Source organism: Triticum aestivum, chromosome 2A, assembly GCF_018294505.1.
Source record: "Triticum aestivum cultivar Chinese Spring chromosome 2A, IWGSC CS RefSeq v2.1, whole genome shotgun sequence".
NCBI lineage: Eukaryota > Viridiplantae > Streptophyta > Magnoliopsida > Poales > Poaceae > Triticum > Triticum aestivum.
In genome coordinates, this window is record NC_057797.1 from 210,418,715 (window position 1) to 210,433,030 (window position 14,316).

At 40.2% G+C, this 14,316-nt stretch overlaps 3 protein-coding genes across 7 annotated transcripts; 2 read left to right on the forward strand and 1 right to left on the reverse strand.

The window, feature by feature from the left end:
* The first annotated feature begins 392 nt into the window (after positions 1 to 392).
* Positions 393 to 1,218, forward strand: LOC123188399 (probable glutathione S-transferase GSTU6). Its single transcript, XM_044600485.1, has one exon. The coding sequence runs from the start codon at positions 444 to 446 to the stop codon at positions 1,161 to 1,163; it is 720 nt and encodes a 239-aa protein (XP_044456420.1). The 5' UTR covers positions 393 to 443; the 3' UTR covers positions 1,164 to 1,218.
* Positions 1,219 to 3,709: 2,491 nt separating this feature from the next.
* Positions 3,710 to 4,441, reverse strand: LOC123188401 (protein LTO1 homolog). Its single transcript, XM_044600490.1, has one exon. It carries the CDS (start codon positions 4,372 to 4,374, stop codon positions 3,964 to 3,966), a length of 411 nt encoding a protein of 136 aa, XP_044456425.1. The 5' UTR covers positions 4,375 to 4,441; the 3' UTR covers positions 3,710 to 3,963.
* Positions 4,442 to 5,508: 1,067 nt separating this feature from the next.
* LOC123188400 (tyrosyl-DNA phosphodiesterase 1) lies at positions 5,509 to 14,056 on the forward strand. 5 transcript variants are annotated; one of them, XR_006494614.1, is made up of 16 exons: positions 5,509 to 5,686; positions 5,908 to 6,108; positions 6,199 to 6,471; positions 7,803 to 8,006; positions 8,330 to 8,390; positions 8,697 to 8,773; positions 8,845 to 9,102; positions 9,948 to 10,037; positions 10,775 to 10,909; positions 11,357 to 11,506; positions 11,820 to 11,923; positions 12,598 to 12,651; positions 13,072 to 13,162; positions 13,338 to 13,411; positions 13,502 to 13,643; positions 13,711 to 14,056. XR_006494614.1 is itself a non-coding variant. In XM_044600488.1 (16 exons), exons 2-16 carry the CDS (start codon positions 6,086 to 6,088, stop codon positions 13,782 to 13,784), a joined length of 1,836 nt encoding a protein of 611 aa, XP_044456423.1. In that variant the 5' UTR covers positions 5,509 to 5,686; positions 5,908 to 6,085; the 3' UTR covers positions 13,785 to 14,056. The 5 variants fall into 5 exon arrangements, 3 of the variants coding, with proteins under 3 accessions (XP_044456423.1, XP_044456421.1, XP_044456424.1); XM_044600488.1 differs by having other exon boundaries at positions 6,177 to 6,471; positions 13,334 to 13,411; XM_044600486.1 differs by having other exon boundaries at positions 13,334 to 13,411.
* Positions 14,057 to 14,316: the final 260 nt, after the last annotated feature.

A 14,316-nucleotide genomic window follows, 5' to 3' on the forward strand; every position in this document is an offset into this window, starting at 1 on the left:
GCATATAGATTTTCTACAAAGTCAAACTTTATAAACTTTGACCAATTTTATAGAGAAAACTATTTATATCTACAATACCAAATGTATATAATATGAAAGTATGTGTTGTGATGTATCTAAGCACACGTATTTGGTATTCTAGATGTATATGATTTTCTCTACAAACTTGGTCAAAGTTTATAAAGTTTGACTTCTAGAAAAATTTATATGCGCTACATTGTGGAACGGAGGGAGTACTGATAGCAAAGTCTGGCTCAACGTCATGCATGACGAATCACTTGATCATAGAGCACGTGATCGAAAACCAACTATATAGTACTGTAAAAAAATTAGCACGTGATCATAAACCAACTATATAGTACCCCAGTAGTACTGTGAAAAGTCTAGCCGCCATTTATCAGTGGTCACCACTACTCGCTGGTAGGAGTACTACGCCAGTCGGCATGGAGGAGGAGCTGACGCTGGTGGGGTACTGGTCGAGCCCGTTCGTTCTGCGCGCGCGCTTCGCCCTCAACCTCAAGGGCCTCCCCTACGCGTACGTGGAGGAGGTGGGCCTCTTCGACGGCAAGAGCCCGCTCCTCCTCGCCTCCAACCCCGTGCACAAGAGGGTGCCGGTGCTCATCCACAACGGCAAGCCCGTCCCCGAGTCGCAGCTCATCGTGCAGTACCTCGACGAGGCTTTCCCGGCCAGCTCCCCGCGCCTCCTCCCTCGCAACCCGCACGAGCGCGCCGTCGCCCGCTTCTGGGCCTCCTACGTCGACGGCGAGCTGCTCAGCGCGTGGCTGCCCGTCTACGGCGGACGCACCGGCGAGGAGAGGGCGGAGGCGGCGGGGCGGGTCGGCGCCGCCCTGGAGACGCTGGAGCGAGCGTTTGGGGAGTGCTCCAAGGGGAAGGGCTTCTTTGGCGGGGACACGGTGGGGCTCGTGGACGTCGTGCTCGGCGGCTTCGTCGGGTGGCTGCACACGTCCGAGGCCATGTGCGGCGTGAGGCTGCTCGACGCCGCCGCGACGCCGCTGCTGGCGGCCTGGGCGAAGCGGTTTCGCGCGCTCGACGGCGTCAAGGAGGTGATGCCGGATGCGCAGAGGCTGCTCGAGTACAACCTGATGAGGCGAGCTCGCCTCGGGCTGCCGCCGACCTCGCCGCCGCCGTCACATCACCAATAGATAGATTTATATCTTTATCTTTATCTTTATCTCTTTATCTTTATCTTTATCTTTATCTTTACCTCTTTATCTTTATCTTTACTCTTTACCTTATATATATATATATATATATTATAATATAATATAATATAATATAAGTAAGTATATATATATATATATATATATATATAATAAAGTAAATAGTGCTTCTGGTCGTCCGTCATAGAAATTGCCCTCGAATTTGGCATAAATTACCCGCCATGCCATCCATAAGTAACATGATTCGAATTTATTTCAAAATCACCGCGGATTTATTTCTTACAGAGTGATACACTTATATTACACAATCCTCCGGTAGCGCAATGGCCATGGCGTCGGCCTACCACGCAGGAGACCAGTGTTTGATCCCTGGTTCTTACACCTTTTTGCCACGCAGGTCTTCCACCCCCGCGCGCTAATAGGCCGGCCCATAATTGGCTGGGGGTGGGCCTTTTACTATTCTTTTTTTTTGCTTTTTATTTCCTTATTTCTGTTTTTATTTTTTCTTATTTAAATTAATTCAGGATTTTTTAAAGAATAAAATTCCGAAAAGCTGCGGGATTTATTGAGAAGTAATAAAATATTCATGATTTCAAAATATTTTTTGCATATCATAGAAAAAATTCGGAATATCAAATAGATGTTCATGAAATAAAAAAATCATGATTTTAAAAATAATAATCCAGTAGTCTGGAATTAGAAAAAAATGTACATGGCGTGCCTCCTCCTCCTCGACGCGCTAATGGGCCGGCCCATGTGCGGCTGGTTGCGCCTGCTTTCTGTTTCGTTTTTTGCTTTTTACCTTTTTAATTCTGTTTTTGTTTTTCATTCTTTACAATCATTCAGGATTTTCAAAAGAACCAAATTTCAAAAAGCTGCGAGATTTATTGAGAAATCATAAATTGTTCATGATTTCAAAGAAAAATCGCATATCATAAAAAAATCACAATATCAACTAGATGTTCATGAAAAAAACATGATTTTTTTTAAAAATCCAGTATTCAAAGTACATTCTGGAATTAGAAAAAAAATATACATGACTTTTTTGAAATGTTTCCAAAATTAAAACAGGCCCGTAAATGATGAACAAAACGAAACATCGCCTGCGTCGAAGTTTTAATAGGGGATCTGTAGAGGTCAATTTATGATTTTATTTAGTCCCTCGCATCGGGTAAAAAAAGGTTTCCATGTTTCGTACGACGCTGAAGCCAAAAAATATTGACACAATTTTCTATGGGTTAGTTTTTGTAAACTATATAAAATGACTAAATGTCTATTTTGCCTCCATACACAGCTATGTTTATTCTGGTACCATGGTAATTGTTATGACAACCACCGCTACGCTAGGTCAAGATTATATACATCATTCATCAGTCTAGCTTAGGTAGGGTTCATCAATGCAGTTTACTCAGCCAAAACTAATTCGTTGTGGCGCCTTAGGAAATCAAATCATGGTCAAACCATCACTTTTTTTTGAAATGACTTTTCAAAAGTCTCTTATCTCATCATGACATCACTTAGACATAGTTTTTGAAATGACATTTTAAAAGCCCTTATCTCACCTTGGCATTTTAAAAGCCATTATCTACCACTCCCGCATAGTTTGATAGTTTTTCCTCCCGTTGCAACGCACGGGCATATTTGCTAGTATATAAATAATGCTAGAATCAGGGCTGGCCAATACACCACGTGCAAATAGCCTGTACCAATAACTGAGCATGTATACCTACCCTGTGTATGTATTTCTACCCTTTTTTTGTGCATGGTTATGTATTTCTACCCTTTTTTTTGCATGGTTATGTATTTCTACCTTCTGTAATGCACTTTCTCTACCGTAAAATGCGAAATTTTAGTCCGCCGATACGAGAATCTGCTGAGCGGGTGTTTCCCCGTTCCGGGAGTGGAGTTCTGGAGTGATGAGACTCTGAACATGCCCTTAGTGAATACCGTTTGTCCCTAATAGTGTACGGGTTGAGATTCTCTGCTGTAACAACATAACAATTTGGCTCTGATGTTAGCAACTCTTCATCATGTACTGAGTTATGATCTCAATCCAGCAATTATGCACTACCGTGCTCTATCAAAGAAAAGGCAGCCGCTGGTTTTGCTGAATAATACCCAAGTTTGAATGACAGCAAAAGAAAACGAAGTGCTGGTGAGTCATGTTATAAATAGTCCCATATCTTTATTCTTAGAAGATGCTTTATACAGCACTCCCTCCGTAAACTAATATAAGAGCGTTTAGATCACTACTTTATAATTATCTAAACGCTCTTATATTAGTTTACAAAGGGAGTACAAGACATGGAACCAGCTTGGAGAATAGGATCCCTACAAAGAGGGTTGGACAATATGCTGACATAATGTGTGAACAGTAAGTAGTACTAATCAGTCATTTGTCAAGTCAGCATATATAGCACCTAAAGTACTCACTGCATAGAGTGGAAAATATACAAACCGAGGGAAAACTGAGTGGAAATATATGCGACCCGCATAAAACATGTACCCCCGAAATCATCTAGATACAGTGAAGAAAATCATCTCATCTTGAAAGGAGAAGACCACATATAATAAACAACATGACTGCAAAAATTCTCTGCTAGATACATCTAGAAACAGTGCTCCAGATATCCTCCGTTATCCCAGTGGCAGCATAAATACGTGAAACCGAACATCATAAGTACAAAATCAAAAGGAAACTCTATTGACACCAAATATCAGTTTCAAAGTGGTGACTGAGATTTGATAATCCACAAGGGACCTTTTGATAATTCTAAACAAGCTACATATCCTCGATGTCTTGCTCAGATGATGTGGGGCGACCTTCATACCCCAATTTTGCTCCTAAGCTTCCCGTGATAACGCTGAATTTCAGTCTTATCTCCCTCATCATGCTTTGAAGCTGCTCATCCTCTGGATCAGACAAAGGATAGTTGCTCACAAGTGCAGCTAGTTGCTCCATGTATTTCCTCACCCGAGCTGAGAATGCATCTTGATCAAGGCGAATTACTGACATCCACACATCCAAGCAGCCCTGATAGAATCCCAGTTCTTCGCCTGCCTGGAAACCATTCTTTAAGCCAACCTGCCTCCCCTCATCCTTTCCAGATACCAGGCCATCTTCATACCCATTTGCATAACCCTCTTGATAATGTGTCTCATCTAAGGTTAATGTTGGTTCAAGAAAATCCATGATATGAACCAAAGTCTAATATCGTCGAACAATATTCAGTTTGCAAAAATATGTAATTCCAAGAAATCTGCCCCATCAACAAAATAAAGGTTGCAGCAGTAAGTAAATATGAAAAAACTCATGATTGAAAGCAACGTTATAGATCAAGGGAAATCAAACTTTTGCTAAAAATATAACCTAAATGTTGTTGCAGATTGAATTAAGACAATACAAACGATTGATTAAAACTCAAAAATCAAAGAACTTCGAAACATTACACATGAAAAGTGAAAGTAGTCCTACATTCCATCCCCTTTCTTCCTTTGCCCCGACATGGATAAGTAGGGAATTTATCCTCCCTCTGTCTATTACGCCTTTGACACAAAGAGGTACGAGTACATTTTATATTGTTCTAACAATAACTAAGGATCTATATCCTGCAGGTTATATACGGCACTAATGGCTATGGGCCACAAATAAAAACAGCAAGTACTACATTCTACAGCCACCCCATATCTAAATTCGTTCGTCAGAGATCCCTCTTGTTAGATTAACCTATCGATTTATATGGCCTCAAAACAAAATGTGTTGTCTAAAAGTTCCTTTTTCATCAGCATCATGATTATCAGGACGCACCGCCCCCATCTAAGAGTCGTAGTCAGTTAGTCACAATCATGTACAGATGTACCATGTGTTTGACAAAAGTGGGGATGCCCAAAACCTAGGTCCCCAATCTTATCATCAGAAGGAAGGGTTTCCTCCAAATTGACTTCTAAACCGTCTTACAGTTCAACGAACACACGAATCCCTACAGTCCAAACTTAAACAGAACTTCTATGGTTAATTTCATCGGTACAGCAGTGCGTACGGCTAATCCAAAAGGGGGCAGGGGGGGGGGGGGGGCGACTGCCGACGGGCCGCAGCCGGCAGACTGACGGCGAGGATCAGAGAAGTATGGCAGTAGTACAATTATTTGGAAGAGAAATCAGAGGAGGGAGTTCGCCGCACCTTCGTCTTGCGATAGCCAGCCGCTCCGCCTCCGCAGCCGCACAAGGGTTTGGGTTTCAGAAGAAATCAGGTTTCTTTCCTTATTATTAAAATTAAAATATCCTGCAGGGACCTGTTTGTATTAAGGTTATTTGCCAGGGGTAAACTGTAAACAACCTGCGCGCCGCTCGGTCCCACCTCCTTCGTCTTCCTCTTGACCACTTGACCGCTCTTTCTCCCGTGGCCATGTGCTAGGGTTTAGTCTTGTAGTACTAGACACAGGGTTTAGGATCCGGGAGGAGCCCGGCTCCCCTCCCAAACCGCTCTCATGTCGTCTTCCTCCCGAGTAAGTCACCCCATCCTTACCTTCTCCGGCCCTCTCTGTCAGCGCCCGCGCGAATCCTGGTAGGACTGTTATTGTGATTGAACCGTGGCCGGAAACGGATCGAACTGCCTTGTGATCAGATTTTTCCTGCGCATTGGGGTGGAATGGGTTCCAGTTGTGCATTTCGCGTGGCTGGTGTGTGCATTCTGTTCATGTGCCATGTTCGTTCTGTGTGTATGTAGGTAAGGGTTGGGACTCTGGTTCCCTTCGTTGAAGGCAAATCTGGGTCACCGAATGCGTCGTCGTTGCCAATGCCAAGCATTCCCATCTTCAAGGGCTCCAATGTCGTTGGGAGGAGTAATTTGGTGGCTGTTGACAAGAGAGTCAGCCGCAAGCATTTGAGCCTGCGCGCCTTGCCTGATGGCTCCCTCGAAGTCGTTGTGGTGAGTACGTCAGAAGGATAGTGGATGATTCCATGATTGATTTTGATTGGAGAAATAAGCTGTTGTAGTCCGACGTCGATGCGTTTGCAGGAGGGGACAAATCCCATTGTTGTCCAATCAGAGGGTCAGAGAAGAAAAGTTTGTGCTCAGCAGAGAGCCAAGATTATGCACGATGATGTCCTGGAGCTGATTCCCGGTGAATATTTTATGAAGTATGTCAATATGAGTGATGAGCGTAAAAGTTCCACATCAGTCGAGTCACATGACTTAAAGAAAGGGAAGAGGCATAGCGAGGAAGATAGTGTAGCTGCGAAGAGAAATCGACAAGTTATGGAAGATGAGGCTTTGGCAAGAACATTGCAGGTTAGTTAGCTGCAAAGAATAACTTATGTCTCGATGATCTTTATGAAATTTCGTTTGGGTGATTTCTTACAGTTCTAAAACAATACTAGTGTCTGATAGTGCAGACTAGAAAGAAGGAACTTTTTCAATGCTTACATAATCTTACAGCGCAAGCTAAAACAAATTAAGCTAGGACTAGGTTTACATGCAGACAAGTTCTTACCTTACATAGCTGCAGATTACCTGACAACATGAAGGTAGTGATTCTTAATCTGTTGTTTGTGTTTGCTCAATGAGTCTCTATTTTTTACCTTTTCTTTTGTTGTGATTTGGATCATCATGTTGAGTTTCAGAAAAACAATTTACATAATGTGTGGTAATCTTCATATTAATAAAGATACACCAATACCAGCCACAGAAATCACTCATGTCATTCAGCTGCTTTACTCATGTAAAGGAAAATAAAATGACGCCTTAATCCATAGTGTGGAATAAATATTACTCCCTCCGATCCATATTACTTGTCGCTCAAACGGATGTATCTAGCACTGGAATACATCTAGATACATCCATTTGAGCGACAAGTAACATGGATCGGAGGAAGTAGTATTTATTTACTCAACATCGAAACCATAATTCATTCAAGACTCGAGTGTTATGTTGTGGAGATTCAGGATGTCTCTGACACAACATGTATAGGTGGATGTCGTATCCATGTATATTACTCCTTACTCCCTCCGATCCAAATTACTTGTCGCTCAAACGAATGTATCTAGCACTGAAATATGTCTAGATACATCCATTTGGGCGACAAGTAATATGGACCAGAGGGAGTACTATTTTGACTTCTTTTTCACTGAATATGCTTCTGTGCTCTGCTGCTATTGTTACTGTTCTTTTGATTTGCAAGTTCATGAGAAATCTCTTGATAGGAAGATAGACAATAGTTTAGCTATCCATGTACATAAAAATACCACATATTATTTTGCATGTCCTTAAAATGTGATGAATTGCAATTGCAAATACTTCGTAATGATGGATTATTCCGCTGGTATAAAAACTCTCCTTTGTGCACTTCATGAACATTCCATGTTCCAGTACTTACCAGGAAGGGAAAGTGAAAACATATGAAATAAGTCAAGTGTTTTTAGCTTAGAGGTGTTTTTTGCTATGTACCATATGTGAGTGATGAATATTTCTTAGTTGAACACTAAATACAATTCCTACTTATTAGGTTCACTCTCTCTTTTTGTTTGGAAAATCTGCAAATACATGTGGTGCAAAAGAGTGCCAAGTGGGGTTTGATTTTCATGCAAACATTCATGTTGACCACATCATTGAACTCTAATCAGGAAAGCTTTGCAGAAGAGAGTACATCTGTTACTGAAGTATTAAGTTCACTTGATAGTGCTGGTTCTTCCGAGAGAAACAAAGAGAGAACACATTCTGTCGGTCCTTTGAAAGATACACTTCCGTTGACTTTTCGACTCATGCGTGTCCAAGGTCTTCCGTCATGGACTAACACTTCAACAGTTACCATTCAGGATGTCATACAGGTATTGCTTATTCCATATGACCACTTTAGTTTAAGTTGTATGAGTGATCGATTTTTTTTAGCATGCTGTATCACAGTATTGTTTAACATATGAGCTTTTTAATGAAAATTGTGAAAATGTTGCGTAAGAGTTAATTCCTTGACCTATTATAAACATGTGATAACGTTCTGGTTATAATTCAGTGAACCTTTCTTCCATGTCATTTTACAGAAACAAAAAGAACTCGAATAAACATTGTTTATCATTTTCACATTCTATTTCTGCATTGTCAGATTTGATCGACAAGTATGCTAGTAGTTCTTACATGATCAGTGAATTATCAGGGTGAAGTGCTTCTTGCTGTACTCTCAAATTATATGGTGGACATGGATTGGTTGCTTACTGGTAAGCAATTTATTATGAAAGTAAAGTTGTTGATGTTTATGTTATGGTAACTAATTTTGTCAAACCTAAAGTTTTTTATTAGAAGGCTGCCACCACTTGGTACATTCGGAACATTAAATGGTGAATCAAATTATGCCCTGTGTCATCTTATATTATTTTGCTATACTGTATGTGCATAATTACATTATTGCAACTCATTGGATTTTTTGGATATCATATTTCTACTTCACCACTTAAGTTTAATGTATTATTCTTCCTTATCTACATTATTTTGTAATAAATATAATCAGATATTACATGTTGCAGCATGTCCAAGTCTAAGGAAAGTTCCACATGTCCTAGTTCTGCATGGAGAAGATGGTGCTTCATTGGAGCGCTTGAAGGTAGCAAAATTGCTTAAACAATCCATTATCTTGTTTATTTAGTTTTCTCATTGCACATTCATTTGTGACAGAAAACGAAGCCTGCAAATTGGATCCTTCACAAGCCCCCGCTCCCAATATCATTTGGAACACATCATTCGAAGGCCATGCTGCTTGTATATCCTCAAGGGATTCGTGTTGTTGTTCACACTGCAAATTTGATACATGTTGACTGGAACAACAAAAGTCAGGGACTATGGACACAAGATTTTCCCTGGAAGGAAGCAAATGATATGAGTACAAATATTGGTTTTGAGAATGACCTGGTTGATTATCTCAGGGCACTTAAGGTAGCAGGGTATTCTCTCTTTGCTTCTACTCCCTCCGTTCGGAATTACTTGTCTTGAAAATGGATGTATCTAGAACTAAAATACGTCTAGATACATCCATTTCTGCGACAAGTAATTCCGAACGGAGGGAGTAGAATATATAATCAACTGTTGCTACAATCCACTTGCTGTGTTTAATAAAATAATTGTTATTCTCCAGTGTATTTAAATTTTAAATTTATTATCAACATTTTGAAGTAAAAAACATCAGTCACTTGAGCTTACCTGAAGTAGAATGAACTAAATAACTATGTGCAGCTTCCAAAAAGTAATACATTCACAAAGGATACTAGAAACTTGTGTTTTTATCTAGTGGTGCACTACTACAACAGAATAAATGTAAAATTATTAGTTTAGCAATTATAGTGTAACTAAAATACTGTTGAATGGTGAAATATGCACTTCAACGTTTAGTCAGATAAAGGTCTAGGAATCGATGGTAAGATAATAGATGGTTCTTATCATATCTCTTACCAGATAAGTCCCTCTGTATGACATATGTCGTAAGATTCAATGCAAAATATCCAAAATAATTAGAAGGATTTTCTACAGATCATGAAACATGATCTGGTTTTCCGTGGAATTTATTTCCGTAAAAAGTTCTATACTGTTCTCTTATCAATTCTGGGAACTACCTGGCTTTCACAAGCCTTATCTGATAGCTCATCTTGAAACTGTCTAGCTTTTAGCCTGTCAGGAAACCACTCCTTATAGTTCATTTTGTCTGCTACTCCTTCTGTAAAGAAATATAAGATCGTTTAGATCAATGAGTTGTGAACTAAAATGTCCTCTTGATTACAATGCAGTGGCCTGAGTTCAGGGTAAATCTCCCAGTTGCTGGTGATGTCAACATCAATGCAGCCTTCTTTCGGAAATTTGATTATAGTAGCTCAACGGTTGGTATATTTCTGCAATCTCACATTTTCTTTAAGCTTTATGAGACATGCTGAATCATAGATATGTTTTTCTTTTCAAATTAGTGGTCTGACATAAAATGAAAAGGGAAAGAAAAACAGACCATCGTGCTTATCAAATGAAGTTACCGATGTAAGTTATTGACTCGGTGTGGCATGATTCTACTAACTCTAGCTTTGCTTGATAAACCATGGCAATTTCTGAAACATGTAGCCACTAGCTCCAGATTATGTTAATCTGTTCTGATACTGCTTAATCTGAAAGTTTCCTGTTGTCCCAAATGAGTCACGAATTCTGTCATTTTGACCAGCTTTATCATGTTCATGCAAAATGACTGCATTGTTCTGTTTCTTGTCCATTTTTAGATCCTGCGATTGGGCACCTTGTACCATTCTGGCAGTTGTTGAAATGAGTCTTAGCATGCATTTTGCTAGAGTGACTGCATTGCGTGTTAAAGGTGTGATACATTGTTTTTTCTCCCTTGCATGTTTTGTTTTAAACTGAAATAATAGGGGATGCTCCGACAGTAATCCTTGCATGTTCAAGCGCCCATTTCCTACACAAAAGGCTTGTCGCTATTTAACCATGATTATGCGACTACTTGCGTATGGTTTGTACTTTGTACTTAAATGTACAAACATGTCTGGCCACTTCAATTACACCCAGGCCCCAGTGTGTTACTGTAAATTAGTCTCAGCTAACTTTGCATCATTTGCAGGTCAGGTTGATCGGATCTGTTCCTGGTTATCATGTCGGCCCCAATATGAAAAAGTGGGGCCATATGAAGCTTAGGAGTGTTCTTGAAGAGTGCGTATTTGAAAAGCAGTTTTGCAAGTCACCACTTATTTATCAGGTACCTTTCATTTTCTCATCCATCTATCTATTTGTTAGGGCATGCAATTTTGCAAGTTGTGGTAAATAAACTTAATAACATTTTATCTTAAGAACTTGATATGCTGATAAACTTGATGCCTAGCAAGCAGCTTTTTCATATAATTACCTTAGAAAAGCCAGTTCCTGACCCGCAAATTTGATTGTTTGCTTAAAGCATCGATATAAGCTGTCATTTATGTTGCACTGGTGGACAAAGAAGCACAACAGTATATTAAATTTTTATGTTGTATCTTGTATTACAGAAGAGTGCAGGATGCATCCCTAGTTAATATCTTCCACTCAGATATGGCATTCATATTTCTTTTCATTTGACTGAGAAGGTTATAATGCAATGTGTCATTGTTTATTTCTTATTTTGTTTGAACTTCTTGAAGGATGCTTAGCATTAATTTCTTCTTGCATGCAGTTTTCGTCCTTGGGGTCACTTGATGAGAAATGGATGACTGAGTTTGCATGTTCGTTATCAGCTGGTAAAGCAGATGATGGATCACAGTTGGGTATCGGGAAACCACTGATTGTATGGCCAACAGTGGAGGATGTTAGGTGCTCAATAGAGGTATAAATTTGAGCTCTGTAAAAGCTTTACAGTTATACTTGCTGTGTCATCGCAAAATTCATGATTTGTTTGTTAATGGCCCCTTGTTGCTTGTGCTTTCTTGACCTGTCTTAGACTTCAGAGCTTGGTAATAGGTTGTGATATACTAATAATCCATGAGATCAGTGCTGGCCCCAAAAGCATACAAACATATAAAATATGTGTGTTGACTTTTTAGATAAATGTTGGCAAGATCCATGATAAGAATTTGGACTAGTCCTTTTTTATTGAAAATTCACCATCTTACCTTTTTCTGTTTAATATTTCATTTTAGGGCTATGCAGCTGGCAGTTGCATTCCAAGTCCTCAAAAGAATGTTGAGAAAGATTTCTTGCGAAAATATTGGTCCAGGTGGAAAGCAGACCACGTAGGCCGTTGGTATGCTCTCCCTTTTCCTGCAGCTACCTGAAAAGCTATCACGTTGGTCAAATGAAATTTCACAGTGCTTTCTAATCTACCAGTACCCCCTCCGTCCCACAATATAAGATGTCTTGAAAAAACGATCTTATATTGTGGGCGGAGGGAGTAGGATATTACTCCCTCAGGTCGCAGTTTTGAACTAGGTTCTAACTATGTACCATTTAAGCCCATTCTATCTGCTGTTATCTACTGTACATTTCTCTAGTTTTTAGGACAGCAGTACATCACGATGGGTAATGTAGCTAATCCTTTGTGTGGTCATTTATGCCATGTGTCACAACAGGATTTGCTTGGGCTGTTTGGTTTTGCCTCATAGTGTGCATTATTGGAAGGCTAGCAACTCGTCAGCACTTGGTGTTTTTTGGCCTTCATTTATGTGTTGTAGCATTAAATCATAGCAACTCGTCAGCAATTATAACACTGATATACTTAGTGTTTTTTGGCCTTCATTTATGTGCTGTAGCATTAAGATATGTTGCCAAAATATAGCATTTGAAAGAAAGCTTTTTATTGATATATCCTGCAAAAGATTGGCATCCTCATACCCTTTGGATACTTCACTGTTTCTTCTTTGGAACAAGTTCTTTTATTACTGACCCAAACTGATATTCTGATCTTGATTTTTTTATCAGCCGTGCTATGCCGCACATAAAAACTTTTACTCGCTACAATGGTCAAAATATTGCGTAAGTATTTATAGCAAGTTATCTCCATTGATGACTCAATATCTGTAATATGTCACTTCATGATGCTTCACAGCACCGATGGTAATGGTAACAGTTTTTGTTGCATGACATTCGACTGAGCTAGATTCACCTTACAAAGGGCCAGTTCTTTTGGGCTGCAGCTTCTCCAGAGCTGCCCACAGTAACTTGAAAACCATTTATCTTCCTCTTCTCTCCTCTCTATTGGCTTCTACTTTGATACATTGACCGGTATGCCACATAAGTAGCTAGCCAGCAACAAGATCCATACGATAGGTGATTTGTATTGATTCTGAAAGTTGAGCCGGTTAAATAGCTGAATTAATAGGTTAATCTGGACTCTGTTAGGAGTAGAGGGGGCTAAAACGTTTTCCTTACCTAAAATCTCTCTATCCCCATCAGATGGTTTCTGCTTACCTCATCAAATTTAAGCAAAGCTGCTTGGGGAGCACTGCAGAAGAACAATACACAGCTGATGATACGATCATATGAGGTACCCAATTGTGATGCTTGCTGCATTTGTATGATTTTCTGGACGCACTAGATTACAGAACTTTAGTAAGAAGCACTACGCATCTGAAGCATTCAGTGTTAGTTGACTAATAGAGTAATTAATAGTCATCATGGGAACATGACTTTACCTTGTCATTTGGCCTCTTTTAAGTTAGGTGTATTGTTCTTGCCCAAAACTCTCCAGTCTGTTCCACAATTTTCATGCACAGACAAGAGCCGCTCAAACCTGGTAACAGCAAATCTTTCCTTATCATTCGAGTATTATCGCTATGCAAATCTGTTCCTCCGATCATCATTTATTCCTCTCATGTATACCCAGGATAAACTTGCCCTTGGTAAGAACATCAAGACCAAGCTGGTGACACTTTGCTGGAAAGGCGATGAAGGGAAGGATCCATCTGCAGAAGCTGTGAGATTGCCAGTGCCGTATCAACTCCCTCCACAACTCTACGGCCCGGAAGGTTAGCCGATGTCATAATGATTGTGGTACTTTCAGCTGTAAAACCTGAAATGTTGTTTTACTTTCAGATGTCCCATGGTCTTGGGATCGGAGGTACACGAAGAAGGATGTGTATGGCTCAGTCTGGCCACGCCATGGCTAGCTTAGCTAAGCTGCGTGCTGATGATTGTCAAGCGCGTTCAGGTCCACACGAACCTGGAGTATGTTGATTGATCGTTGGTGGAATCATCGGTTGATAGGACCTGATTGCTTGTGCACCCTGTTTCTAAGGCCTCTTGCTCCCGGCCAACTGTGGTAGAAACCGGAAGCAACGGAACGAACATTTGTTTGACAGAATTATTTGAAACGTTGGATATTTTCAGCTTACTGGAACGTGCGCAGAAGTTATTTGCGGCTTTGCTGATATGATGTTTATACACCGTCTTTGTATCTGTTCTACGCCGTGCTAAACGCTGTACTCGACCATGATTAGGTTGGTGTTTATACACCATCTTTGTATCTGTTCTACGCCGTGCTAAACGCTGTACTCGACCATGATTAGGTTGGACCTGAGGTCGGGTTTCATTGGTGATTGGCTTGCAATGCGTCCAACTGGATTCTTGCTTTCCTTTTTCGTTTGTTGAACTCGTTATCAACCATTTGTTTGATCCAATGGTAAAAGGAAGAAAATGACA

Excerpts from the sequence above, each read along its gene's own strand:
- LOC123188399 (XM_044600485.1), top strand. The coding sequence starts at position 444 with ATGGAGGAGGAGCTGACGCTGGTGGGGTACTGGTCGAGCCCGTTCGTT.
- LOC123188401 (XM_044600490.1), bottom strand. The coding sequence starts at position 4,374 with ATGGATTTTCTTGAACCAACATTAACCTTAGATGAGACACATTATCAA.
- LOC123188400 (XM_044600486.1), top strand. Across the intron at positions 8,007-8,329 it reads CCATTCAGGATGTCATACAG|GGTGAAGTGCTTCTTGCTGT; the intron begins GTATTGCTTATT and ends GTGAATTATCAG. Across the intron at positions 10,038-10,774 it reads TTGATTATAGTAGCTCAACG|GTCAGGTTGATCGGATCTGT; the intron begins GTTGGTATATTT and ends CATCATTTGCAG.